At 30.7% G+C, this 13,971-nt stretch overlaps 2 protein-coding genes across 2 annotated transcripts; both read left to right on the top strand.

Moving 5' to 3' along the window:
* Window positions 1-681: 681 nt before the first annotated feature.
* Window positions 682-5,954, top strand: LOC146953571 (uncharacterized). The gene is made up of 7 exons (XM_085710726.1): window positions 682-889; window positions 1,633-1,746; window positions 1,952-2,050; window positions 2,548-2,637; window positions 2,976-3,102; window positions 3,308-3,447; window positions 5,134-5,954. The coding sequence occupies exons 3-7, from the start codon at window positions 1,952-1,954 to the stop codon at window positions 5,251-5,253; spliced, it is 576 nt and encodes a 191-aa protein (XP_085566852.1). The 5' UTR covers window positions 682-889; window positions 1,633-1,746; the 3' UTR covers window positions 5,254-5,954.
* LOC146953570 (uncharacterized) lies at window positions 5,650-11,718 on the top strand. The gene is made up of 3 exons (XM_085741775.1): window positions 5,650-5,745; window positions 10,990-11,311; window positions 11,417-11,718. The coding sequence occupies exons 1-3, from the start codon at window positions 5,650-5,652 to the stop codon at window positions 11,716-11,718; spliced, it is 720 nt and encodes a 239-aa protein (XP_085597901.1).
* Window positions 11,719-13,971: the final 2,253 nt, after the last annotated feature.

Raw genomic sequence — 13,971 nt, 5'->3', positions numbered from 1 at the left:
TATTATAGATTTCTAAAATGTAAAGGACAAAGTTAATCATAATTAGTACAACATATTTATAGTGAAAGGCATAAGAGACAAAATAATCATGATTAAATTTGCAACTATATACGTTTGGACATTATTATTTTAAAGGATGATGACTTTTCAATTGTACAGTTGTTTCAATTAGTTAGGAAGAAATCATCAATCGTTTATTATTATCAACATCTTTCTCTAATAATGCTATCATCAATTTCAATTTGACAACTGTTTCAACTAGGTAGGAAAAAATTATCAACGATTTCAATTTCATTTGACAATTTGATTATTACTATTACTAGCCTAAACAATTCATTAAGCAAGGAATTTTAAAAATAAAAAAATAAAAAAAAACTAAGTAATCATTATCCTTTCAGTGATAAGAATTAATGATTTAAAAATAAATATTATCTGAATTCCCGAAATAAAAACATTAGTCAAATGCAATATCAACATAATTGCTTATTATTATTATTATTTCAAAACAAAAAAAAAATCATTCTTTCTTATAAATTTCTAAAATGTAAAAGACAACATCTACTAAACTAGATAGAAAAATCAATGTCCATTTTTTTTACCATTTTGCCCTTGTGGGGGTATTTTGGTAAATCGGTAATTGGAGGTATCTCTATATATAAAAAATCAGTAACCCTCATTCCATTTTTCCATTTTCACATTCAGCAACTCTCCCAATTCTTTCTTCTTCTCCATCGAACCTCTCTCCTCTTTCCTCTCAAATTTCCACCAATCTTCACTCAAACATCAACAAAATCAACATGCAATCATCTCACAATCAATAATCATCAAAGGAAATTCTACATTCAATCAAGGAATCTGCCTCTTCTTCAGTTTTCCTTCATCATCAAAGGTTTGTTTTCCAGAAATTTTATTTGTTTCGGTTGTAATTTTGCTTGCATGTGTTCATAAAATTGTTTTATTGATTTTAGGGTTTGATTTCTTGGTTTTGGGTTTGATTTTAGGGTTTGTTTTAGTGATTCAGGTTTGTTGTCTGTTGGGATTAGTTTTGTGCCCTAATTTTGTATTTCACTGTTGAATTGTTGAATTTGAATTCATATACTTATATCTATTTCACTTGTGGTGTGAAATTGTTGTTGAATTTCATTAGGGTTATGTTTGATTTGAATTTAATTTGATTTGGAATTAATTTTGTGTTTCATTTTGGTTTGTGTTTATGATGGGGATTAATAGTAGAGGAAAAGATGGTGAAGGAATTTCTGGAATTAAAATAAAGTAGCCAAAACAATGTTATTGTTAATCAAATTGTTAATTATATTGTTAATGTTGTTGTTGATATAATTGATCAATTGAATTGTTAATTTTTTGATTTAATTTTGTGATTTTTATTGTGTAGGTATGAAGAGGGCAAGAGACATACTTGTCTGAAAAAAATGGCATGCACTTCAATTGTTTTATTTGTAATTGTGTACTGAAGTTTAAAATTGGTATTAAAGTTTTTGATCTTTCTGTAATCAATGGCAGGTAATGACTCAAATTTTCTGATATGGTTTGATGAGATATGCCAATCTCTTATGAAAGGTTCAATTAGATAGAGTGCTTTGGTGGGAGCTAATTAACTGATGTTACTTGCAGAATGTTCATCAAGGACATGTAACTGAAACCTTGATTCGGTTTCTGAAAGCAAGGGAATGGAATGCTTCAAAGGCTTTAATTTGGGAGCTTGTGAAAGAATTCAGATTTAGAAAGGTGAGTTTCTTCTTTTAGGCTTTAATTTGGTTGTATAGGACTGAAATTGTTGTATGAATTTAGTGTTATGCTCTAAATGGGAATTGTTGTCTATGAACTTGGGAAATTAGTGATCATTTATAATTTGTTTTGTTTTGTTAGAAAAATTTGATTTTTTTGGATTTGGAATCCTGCAATTTTTTTCCTGTTTTTTATGTGATTGCAGATGCTAAAAAGGATGAAGGATTGTTTGAGAGAAATGAAACAATGGTGGGATGAACTAATGAATGAAGAGGAGGAAAAAGTAGAAGAACAGCAAGAAGAGGTAGAACTTTTCAAACTTGTGCCTTAGATTTGTTTTGATCAGCCTGTGTTGCTGAGTTTTGGTGTCCTTTTTCTTCATTTTGCTGGTCTGGTTTTTGGTGTGGTTACTAGCTTTCTTTGTGGCTTTGCTGCTGATATTTTTTTATCGTTTTTGCTGGTTTTTTTCCTGCTGTGTCTAGGTGCAGGGTCTGGGTTAATATTAAACATGTTGGCATTTGTTGGTGAAGCAACATTTAGCTTATTCCTCTTTGATAGGAGTGGCGTGGTATCATAGACACTTAGAAGAACTATTTTTATTAGTCATGTTATATAGTGTTGTAGGGACACTTATAATTCTACATTAGGTGATCTAAGCCAGACACAAATTTTTGCAAAGATTGAAAATGTTGAGGTGAATTGCATTTCTTCATTATGCATTGGACAAAATTGAATTATTTATTAGTTAGATCCTTATCAGCTATGCTGATTCAACTGCATTTATATATCTGTTCTTTTTAGGGATTGACCCATTTTGATGAGATTCTACAAGAAGCTGATGGAATCATCTTGTCCCGTGGGAATTTGGGCATTGATCTTCCACCAGAGAAGGTTAGATTCTTTGTAGTAATTAGTCTCTACGTGTTATTTGAAGTGCTTTTTACTTATTCTGTTTTGTTGTGCTTTAGGCATATGTTGATAGTGTACTTAATAATTCTTAAAATGGGGTTTGGTAATATTTTTGTTTGTTTTATGAGGTATTTATTATGAACTTGAATTTTGCCAATTTTATTCAATCTTTCCTATTTTAAAGAGTAAAAATCTTTACATTGATTTTTTTTTTCAATTTATGTTGATGTTTTAATCTCAGATTGTTTGTTTTAGCTTACATGCATGCTTTGACTATAACTCTTTTTTTAGTCACAAGTTTTTTCATGAAAAATGTGCAGGTTCTTACCAATGGTATTGAAGTGAAGCTGCATAGGAATGCTCTTAGTGTGATTGAACCACCAACCGGTCTCGAGGAAGATGATGACCTTGAATTTGAAAATACCATTTGGCATAAATCAGATATGGGTGAGTTTCAATTTGGGATGTTACTGTTTTTTTTTTGTTCCTATCTTTCCAAGTTTTTATTTTTCACTTCATTTTAGGAAATTATGATTGTATTTGCAAAGATTTTTATGACTTTGTATTTATATTTGATCAGTTTGTGTGATTGTTTCTCTTCCTTTTGATTTTCCCTATTGCTGATTTGTTTGTGCTTTGTTTGATTTCTCAGCATCAGATGACACACAAAAGTCCTACAGATCAAGGCCTAGAATGCATAGATCATTAGGATCATCTCACGGGAGCATGAGCAAATCCTTCTCTGTTGATTCACAGTCCAAGGGGTCAATTTCTATGCCTCAGCGGTGGACGGTATAAATACTTGACTATTTTTTTCTCTTCTCTAATGGATTTTCTGTTACTCTTTTGTATATTACAAAATTAATTTGTTGATGATTGAGGGAATTTGAATCTTTTTTTTGCAAGATCACGTATTCTTTATTGAAAGATGAGAATGAATTTTCCTTATGCAATTTCAATTTTTAATGAGTGGCTTTTGAAATCTGATAATGTTATTCTTTAAATTAGCTTTAAATTCATCAGCTATGATGTGTAGTTTTGAAGAATGGTGGAAATAGTTGATTCTGGACCATTCACTGTTATTGCATTTTGATTGAATTAGTGGTTGTATTTTCAATTTATAGTACCCTTGGTGACTGAGATGTTTTGTAATTGGTTGACAGTGTAAATCATTTGTACCTTTTGCACTGACATTGGTGGGGAGGCACTTATGGTGAATTTAGTTATCAAACAAATTAAAAAATTAGTAAAATGATTTCTAATTGTGGATATGTTGATTTTGTCCATGCCATGTAGTGTATGCTTTCTGTAGATCCTAACATTTGTGTGTTTTTCAATTTAGCTAGAATATTCTCCTTTCATACTGATAGCGATTTTCGCAAGTGTATGAAATCGTGCAAGTAGTAATTTAAAACGGTAAGACCGAGTATCGAACTCGAGGATTGCGGTATATTGTTGAATAGTATTTGTATCTTAATTGAACAAAAGGTACTGAGTTTGTTTTATAGCAATACTGAAAATTAAGCAAAGTAAATTGGTTCGAATTTGTTCAATGACTATTTCTATGTAACTGTTTGATAACTGTTGTCCTTATGCTTAAAAGGTGGCTGTTATCTTAAAAGATATAATTTCCTTTCTCCTTTCTAAGATAGCAGCTTTACTATTATGGTATCGATTTAGCAACTATGCTATCATGTATATTACCATTTATCTATTATATACTACCAATGATATTGTAGTAAAATGAGTATGTTAACTCAAAGTCTCAAGTCTTAGGAGGGACAGAATATTTAGTGATTGACTGAACTTCATTTTTTCATGTCTTGGGAGAACAAAATATTTTGTAGAAAGATGAGTATGTTAACTCAGAGTCTCAATTTTTTGCAAACTTACACACAATCATTTTCTGATGCAATTCTAGATTAGCCTATTTGGATTTGGGTAATAGTCATTCCAAAAATGCCTAGACTTAGCATCGATGAGAAGAGAGCAACAAAAGCATAAGCAGGCACATTCTTAAAATAAGTAGTAAGCATATTATGAAGATATCGTGAATAAGAATATAAGTGTACTCATGTTCTGTTTGTGGTGACATAAGTCCCCCTTACAACTCATGAAGAACATTACCAGGGCTTGACATGCCGCGACAATCTTTCAAAAATGATAATAGAATTACCAAACTAAGTGAATCAAAATTATTGTCCCAGTATTCATATGCTTTTAGAAAGTAAAAGTAATGGATTGTACCTTATCATTGGTTAATTGAATAGTAGAAGTAAAAAAATAAAAATTAATATACATGGAATTAGGAATTCAGCATTATTATATACATGGAATTAGAAGATATAAGCTTTTATTACCAGGAAACTGATAGACATAGTTTGCTGAATCTGATTTTGTTGATATTAGGTGGTTGTTTAATACATTATTGACAACCTGTACATTGAACTGATTTTAAAATTTTTGTTTTCCTTTTAGGTTTTGAAGGAGAATTTAACATTCTTTCAATTGTTATGGAGTCCTCGGATGGACTTTATGCAGCAGCAAAAGGTCTGGGAATTGATTTGCAGATTTTCTTCTCCTACTCACCTGAGTTGACCAATGAAGTTATGATAAACTGCATTAAGAGTACTGCCATTCTGACAAGGGGTTTGTATGCTAAAATGCCTGATTCAGTAACTCTTGCTGAGTCATTTCTTACACAATTTCCTGGAATAAATTCTTTGACAGCACATTCTATACTATCTTTAGGGGTCACGCTTCATGAGTTTCTTGCTTGGTCACACGAACAAAGGATACATGTTTTCCTAATTATTGTAAACTGAAGTTTGAATTTTGACCAGAGAGATGTAATTACATTTAACTAATATGCCTAGAATCGGATTAACTTTAATGGAAGAAACCAATAAAAGAAGAAAAAAGTGTTATATAACCATTTAAACTTTTGATAAATGTTTGTTTGTGAATAATGGTGGTGATGAGAGCTTTTCTTCTATGGCATTCGGACCTGTAGGTCCTGTTGGTGCGGGTTTGAAGCTGCAAGTGTCGAGTCTATACAATGTATTCTCTTCTATTAGTTTTGGCTCTGATGTTAGTTTTGTCATTGGAATGTAGTGTCATTAATTTTTATATGTTATTTTCAAAGTTTTCCTGTTAGTTTGGTGAACTAAGGTCAAGGCCAGTATTAGAGTAAAAACAAATTAAGTTTATAAAAATTGTAACAGCTATGAATTATGAGCAATTAATTTAGAATATCACAAGGTCTTTCAAACTTGAATGTGATTAATAATGAAAATAAAGTATGTGTTCTCACAGCTGATACATTTGAAAGCAATTCTCAAAGTAAATATTTTGAACACAGTGATAAAAAAATGAAAACCCTCCGTATTAAAAACAACACAAGCATTATATAGAAAATTATAAAGAATGGAGTTATAACTAGGACTCATCCCTTTTTCTTTGTCTCCTTTTAAAAGCATGAAATTGAATAATTAATGCATATTATAAGAAAATGTATTTGCAAGTTTCATTATTGGTGTTCATATTTGTGTTTAATAAACCAAATGTCTAACATATACACGAAAGACTTTACTAGAGCTGCACAATGTTGCGTCGGTGTAGAACTCTTTTACACCGATATTCAACGACAAGTCATCCTATTTGTAAGATTTATGTGAGCTATTTCCTTAATTTACTTATTTTTCATGTATAACAAAGTATTTCTAAAACGCTATATTCAACCCGTGCGAAGAATGATTTGGATCTGGCTGGGAGTGCACTCTTGCAAATGTGTTAACAATGTATAATTTGTATAATATTTCGATGACTATGTGTTGAAACTATGGTTTGGATATAGTAATCCAACCCTTTTTTGGTAATCAAACTTAAATAGGTTCTTGACTATATCGCAACATCTATATTTTGGCTGCAGTACACTATCTATACAATAACAATGGTTGCTATGTTAGTTACTATGTAATACACATGTTACAAATTTTCAATTTAGACAACCTTACGAAGAATATCAATGTTATGTAATTTGAACATCTCTCTTTTAGAGCTCCATTGAAATTACCATTTTGCCCTCATGAAGGGCATTTTGGTAATTCAATTATTAGACAGTGTGTTTTTTTTAAGGTTGGCCTATGAATTTCTATTTTTGCCCCTAACCAATTTTTTAAAATTATTTTCTAATTTTTATATTTTTAATAACTTTTAATTATTTTCCAATTTTTATATTTTTAACTATTTTTCAATTTTTTCTCCCAAATTCAATTGCTTCTACATTGCCGTTGTGGGAGATTAAGGTATCGTTTGACCCGACTTTTTTCAAACTTCTTTTACATTTTTAAGGAGAAGTTAGGCCGAATACAATATCAATTAAGTACTTACTAAAAAAAGTACTTTTTTTGAACGCATAAAATTGAATGGAATGAGCTTTGACCAGAAGCTGTTGAATGTTACTTTAAAAAACTACTTCTCGACAATTTATTTCACAAGCACATCTTTTCAACTCACGCCGGGAACCTTTTCTTTATTTTTTAATATTATATTTCAATATGTTTTTTTTCTTCCATTTAACTTTATTTTTTTTAACCGTTCCATTAATTTTTTAAGGAGGTTCCATTTAATTTTATTACCTTTTTTTCAAAGGAATTTTATTATCTTTTTATCACTTATATATTTAATTTCCATATCGTTTAATCATCACAATCTCACAAATATTTTTATTCACGCTGTCATTTAATGATCCCAAATATTTTTATCTTCTTTCTTCAACCTCACGAATATATACACACATTAACGTTTAGAGTAATATTTTATGTCCGTCTGTCGTCTGTCTGTTTTTTTGTTACGCATGCATATAATTTTTTTAGTGTTGCTTGGTTGAGTGCTACCTCACCAATTTTTTTCAACTATTTTCCAATCTTTATATTTTTAAAAACTTTTAACTATTTTACAATTTTTTATTTTTAACTATTTAAAACTAAGTTGATGGTTCATGGTTTTTAAGGTTTATATTTTGACATATTACAATGATTCACAATTATCCGTCATTTTACCATCTATCCTTTCAATGCAATCTTTCAGACTGAATATTACTAAGCATATGTGAAGAGACTGAATATTGCTCAGCTGATATTACTTTTTTGACGTCAAAGAGATTTTTTATTTTTTAACGGTCAAATTATTAATAACCAAGTTTCTACACAAGACGCTAAAGAGTTTGATGTGTTTCTTTCGTTCATTTTGTGTCATGTAAATATTGTTGTTAATCCCCTTTTTGGTAACTCTATGACAGTAGCGCTCACTTTTATAATTTTAACTAATATGTAATTTATAATGTTTTCCTGCGCTTGATAAAGCTTTCATAAATATTTTGATAAAGATTTATAATTTTTGTGCAATATTCACTAATTTGATCATTTTTCCTTCGGAACAATTTTTTTTACAAAATACGTTACTGAACCCCATGCCTTAGACCATGCATCACAAATATTTGGATTATGTGACCTTCATTCTCTAATTTACGAAGAATGGTAATATTCCGTAATTTGAACATCTCTCCTTTAAAACAAGTTTTTTAAAAGTACGTATAATTCACATGAAAGGACTCGATACTAAATTGCAGTTAATATCTGCCTTTGTTGTAGATCATGTGAAATGATTTATATACGTTGAAACTGAAAGGCAAAATGATATAAATCAAGTAGAGAGACATTCAACTATCTGTCTGATTCAGAAGTTTGTTCACCTGAAAGGACTGGATACTAAATTGCAGTTAATATCTACCTTTGTTGTAGATCATGTGAAAGGACTTATATACGTGGTACTAAATTGCAGTTAATATCTGCCTTTGCTAGGGGTGGCAAAAATACCCATGCCCACGGGTACCCGTGGGTAAAATCCGTCACGGGCATGGAGCGGGTAGCTAAACGGGTATCCACGGGTATAATAAATGGGTATTTGACTACCCATTATTATATGGACACAGACACGGATTGGATTGTATCCATACCCACGGGTACCCATACCCGATAATAAATTAAGTAAATTACTAATATATTTTTATATATCATATCTTATTACTTAAAGTTGGTACCTTATTATTGAATAAAATTTTACCGCCCACCTAAAAATCCTCAATAATAACCTACTTTTATTTTCAATTTTTTTAATTCATCTTATTAAGTTCACCGTTTCCACTTCATTCACATCATAAAACATATAGATTATATAAGAATCATGAATTTTCTATGAATTATGTATGATTTATGAAATTTTGAGTGGATTATGTATGGATGTTTAAAAGTTGAAGTTTTTTGGTAGTTAAAAAAAGTTATTATTTGTACAAAAAAATAAATAAATTCAAAACTCCATGGGTACCCATGGATACCTCAATACCCACTGGTACCCGTATAGTGGGTACCCACGAGGATACGGGACGGGCACGGGTATCATATTTATCCAACGGGGCGGGGACGGGTATCATATTATTCGTACCCATGGGTATCCATTGACATCCCTAGCCTTTGCTGTAGATCATGTGAAAAGATTTATATACGTTGAAGCTAAAACACAAAATGATATAAATCAGGTAGAGAGGCTTTCAGCTATCTGTCTGATGCAGAAGTTTGTTCACCTGAAAGAACTGGATACTAAATTGCAGTTAATATCTACCTTTGTTGTAGATCATGTGAAAGGATTTATATATGTTGAAGCTGAAAGTCAAAATGATATAAATCAGGTAGCTTTGGTAATAGGGTTTTCATTGGTTTATAGATAGATATCAATTATTACTAGAAAAGTGTTTCTACCGCTGACTAAATATGTTTTCATTTGTTACTCGTGATCAAGCCATTTTGAAGATTTAATTTTGTAATCTGTAATGCAAGAGTACTCTAAATATTGTATTATGGTTTATAATTATCTGTCATTTCGCAATCTATCCTTCCAATATAATATTTTGTCAAATACGTTACTGAACCCCCGTGCGAAGCACGGGTTTGTAACTAGTTAATCATAATAAGTACAACATATTCATAGTGATAATCATAAGAGACAAAATAATCATGATTAAATTTGCAACTCTACGCTTGGACATTATTATTTTTAAGGATGATGACTTTTCAATTTGACGGTTGTTTCAATTAGTTAGAAAGAAATCATCAATCGTTTATTATTTTCAACATCTTTCTCTAATACTGCCATCATCCATATCAATTTGACACGTTTCAACTAGGTAGGATGAAATTATCGGTGATTTCAATTTCTTTTGACAATTTAATTATTATTAGTACTAGTAGCCTAAAAATTCATTAAGCAAGAATTTTAAAAAAAAAAAAAAAAAAAAAAACCTAAGTAATCATTATCCTTTGAGTGATAAGAATTAATGATTTCAAAAAAGTAACAATTAAGGTAAAACGATTTCAAAAGAGTAACCACGAAGGTATAATATTGCTGGATTTTTTAATTTTATCTGATATATCTTATGTTAGAGAGGCTTTTTTTTCTATTTATTAATATATTCGCTCAGTCTTTTTAAAAAAAAAGTTATAATGACTATCATTGATTTAATCTTTCGTTATAAAAAAGATCTTAATGAAGAGTCAGAAAATGATGACGAAGTAGTCTTGTCACTCATGATAACATCCTCTCACCTGATTATCAACAATGTTCCAAAAAACTTAGACCGTATTGAATTTCTTCTAACATTACAATCTCATTTTCATCCAACAATGTTCCCAGCAACATAGACCTTATTAAAAACGTGTGACAAAAAATAATCTTATTATGTAAGAAATGTAAAAGATTAAGATTGTATCATTTTCTAAAAATTTACCTACCACATAAATATATTTTAAATAAAAATCAAGAAAGAAACTTAACAAGAGAAAATAAATGTCATTCTATAAAAGATATCACTGAGTTTCTATAAATATTGGTCTAGGTGACATTAGTTTAGTTAGTCTTTTATCTTATGTTGCAGTTTGGTTAGGTTTATTTCGGTTGGATAAATAAAAATCATAAACCGAACTGTATCGTGTGATTGGGTAAAAAAAATGATATCAATACATCCAAACAAAATGTCATTTTTACGGTTTTCAGGTTAAAATAAAAATCATAAACCGAACTGTATCGTGTGATAAAAAAATGAATATTATCTGAATTCCTGAAATAAAAACATTAGCCATATGCAATATCAACATAGGAAAATTACTTAGATATCATGATCTTCTGTTTGTTCAAAAAAGGAGTATGGTGGGTTGGGGGTTAGGAGGTTGAGGGAGTTTAATGTAGCCTTGTTGTTAAAATGGTGTCGGCATTTGTTAGTGGAATGGTGATGCGTTGTGGCATAGGGTGTTGGTATCTAGGTATGGTGTGGAGGATGTGCAGTTGGAGTATGGGGGCCAGAGTTGTTCTTCTGGATGGAGGGAGATAGTGAGAATCTGGGATGGGGTTGGTGCTGGTCACGATAGGTGGTTTGCGTCTTGTGTGCCGCGTAGGGTGGGAGATAGCGCGGATACGTCGTTTTGGTGTGATTTTTGGTGTGGAGGTGTGTCTTTCCGTAATCGTTTTCGGCGCCTCTATGATTTGGTTGTTGACAAGTCGATTACGGTCAGGGATATGTTTTTGTCTGGGTGGGAGGATGGGGGTGAGACGTGTAGTTGGAGCCATCGTTTGTGGGTGTGAGAGGAGGAGTTGTTAGATGAATGTAGGGCTTTACTACTGACAGTTCATTTGCAGGATATTATTTCAGGTGTGTGGCAGTGGCATCTGGACCCTATAGGAGGTTACTTCGTTTGTGGTGTTTATGAGTTGCTGACATCTAATGAGCATGATCATGTCCCTCCCAGCATGGATTTAATATGGCATAACCAGGTTCCCTTGAAGGTCTCTGTTTTTGCTTGGCGAATGTTTTGTGATAGATTACCAACAAAGACAAATTTGGCGACTCGCGATGTCATTTCTCCAGAGGCTCTCTATTGTGTGGAGGGTTGTTGCCATCTAGAAGATGCACGACATGTGTTTCTTCTGTGTCCTCATTTCGCTTCCCTTTGACCGATGGTGTGAGCGTGGATCGGGTTTGATGGTGTCGACACTCAGGCTATTCACGATCATTTCCATCAGTTTGTTTATTACACAGGTGGTCTGAAAACAAGACGTAATTTTCTTCATTTCATATGGCTTGTGTGCTCCTGGATTTTTTGGAATAAAAGAAATAATCGGTTGGACATAAAATGTAAAAGACAACGGTAATCATAATTGGGACAACATATTTATAGTGATAAGCATAAGAGACAAAATAACCGCGATTAAATTTGCAACTATACGCTTGGACATTATTATTTTTAAGGATGATGACTTTTCAATTTGACAGCCGTTTTAATTATTTAGGAAGAAATCATCAATCGTTTATTATTATCAACATCTTTCACTAATACTGTCATCATCAATTTCAATTCGACAATTATTTAAATTAGGTAGGAAGAAATTTTCGACGATTTCAATTTCATTTGACAATTTGATTATTATTATTATTATTATTATTAGTAGCCTAAACAATTCATTAAGGAATGTAAAAAAAAAAAAAAAAACTAAGTAATCATCATTCTTTGAGTGATAATAGTTAATTATTTCAAAAAAGTAACAATTAAGGTAAAACGATTTCAAAAGAGTAACCGCTAAGGTATAATATTGCTGGATTTTTTAGTTTTATCAGGTATATCTTGTGTTAGAGAGGCTTTTTTCTGTTTATTAATATATCCTCTCAGCCTTTTAAAAAAAAGGTATAATGACTATCATTGATTTAATCTTTCGCTATGAAAAGATCTTAATGAAGAGTCAGAGAATGATGAAGAAGAAGTCTTGTCACTCATGACAACATCCTCTCACCTAATTATTAACAATTTCCCCAAAAACTTAGACTGTATTAAATTTCTTCGAGCATTACAATTTCATTTTCATCCAACAATGTTCCCAGAAACATAGACCGTATTAAAAACGTGTGACAATAAGTAATCTTATTATGTAAGAAATGTAAAAGATTAAATTTGTATCATTTTCTAAATGTTTAAGTAGCACATAAATATATTTTTAATTAAAAAACAAGAAAGAAACTTAACAAGAGAAAAAAATGTCATTCTATAAAATTTTTCACTTAGTTTCTATAAGTATTGGTCTAGATGACATTAGTTTAGTTAGTCTTTTATCTTATGTTGCGGTTTGGTTAGGTTTATTTCGGTTGGATAAATAAAAATCATAAACCGGACTATATCGTGTGATTGGGTAAAAAAATGATCTGAATACATCTAAACAAAATGTCATTTTTACGGTTTTCATGTTAAAATAAAAATCATAAACTGAACTATATCGTGTGATTGAGTAAAATAAATAAATATTATCTGAATTTCCGAAATAAAAACATTAGTGAAATGCAATATCAACATCAATTTGACGGCCGTTTCAATTAGTTAGGAAGAAATCATCAATCGTTTATTATTATCAACATCTTTCTCTAATACTGCCATCATCAATTTCAATTTGACAACTGTTTCAATTAGGTAGGAAGAAATTATCGGCGATTTCAATTTCATTTGATAATTTGGTTATTATTATTAGTAGCCAAATTAAACAATTCATTAAGCAAGGAATTTGAAAAAATAATAAAAATTTAAGTTATCATTATCCTTTCAGTGATAAGAATTAATGATTTCAAAAAAGTAACAATTAAGGTAAAACGATTTCAAAAGAGTAAGCACTGAGGTATAATATTGCTGGATTTTTTAGTTTTATTTGGTATATCGTGTTAGAGGCTTTTTCTGTATATTAATATATCGGCTCAAACTTTTAAAAAAAAGGTTTAATGACTATTATTGATTTAATCTTTCGTTATGGGAAGATCTTAATGAATAGTCAGAAAATGATGAAGAAGCAGTCTTGTCACTCGTGACAACATCCTCTCACATGATTATCAACAATGTTCCCAAAAACAGAGACTGTATTAAATTTTATCTAACATTACAATTTCATTTTCATCTAACAATGTTCCCAACAACGCAGACCGTATTAAAAACATGTGACAAAAAGTAATCTTATTATGTAAGAAATGAAAAAGATTAAGATTATATCATTTTCTAAAAGTTTAAGTATCACATAAATATATTTTTAAATAAAAAGCAAAAGAAAAACTTAACAAGAGGAAAAAAAAAACATCATTCTATAAAAGTTATCACTGATTTTCTATGAATATTGTGTTATGATTCAATATAGCATTTGAGGACATACACTTGGCATAATATTATTGGTTGAGAT

This window comes from Medicago sativa, chromosome 1, assembly GCF_051527215.1.
Source record: "Medicago sativa cultivar Bolivia chromosome 1, Bolivia_mono, whole genome shotgun sequence".
NCBI lineage: Eukaryota > Viridiplantae > Streptophyta > Magnoliopsida > Fabales > Fabaceae > Medicago > Medicago sativa.
This window is presented reverse-complemented; position numbering and strand designations above follow the sequence as displayed.

Coding starts and splice junctions, on each gene's coding strand:
- LOC146953571 (XM_085710726.1), top strand. CDS start 1,952: ATGCTAAAAAGGATGAAGGATTGTTTGAGAGAAATGAAACAATGGTGG. Junction 2,051..2,547: donor TAGAAGAACAGCAAGAAGAG/GTAGAACTTTTC, acceptor TGTTCTTTTTAG/GGATTGACCCATTTTGATGA. Junction 2,638..2,975: donor TTGATCTTCCACCAGAGAAG/GTTAGATTCTTT, acceptor AAAAATGTGCAG/GTTCTTACCAATGGTATTGA.
- LOC146953570 (XM_085741775.1), top strand. CDS start 5,650: ATGGCATTCGGACCTGTAGGTCCTGTTGGTGCGGGTTTGAAGCTGCAA. Junction 5,746..10,989: donor CTATTAGTTTTGGCTCTGAT/GTTAGTTTTGTC, acceptor GGCATTTGTTAG/TGGAATGGTGATGCGTTGTG. Junction 11,312..11,416: donor GTCTGGGTGGGAGGATGGGG/GTGAGACGTGTA, acceptor ATATTATTTCAG/GTGTGTGGCAGTGGCATCTG.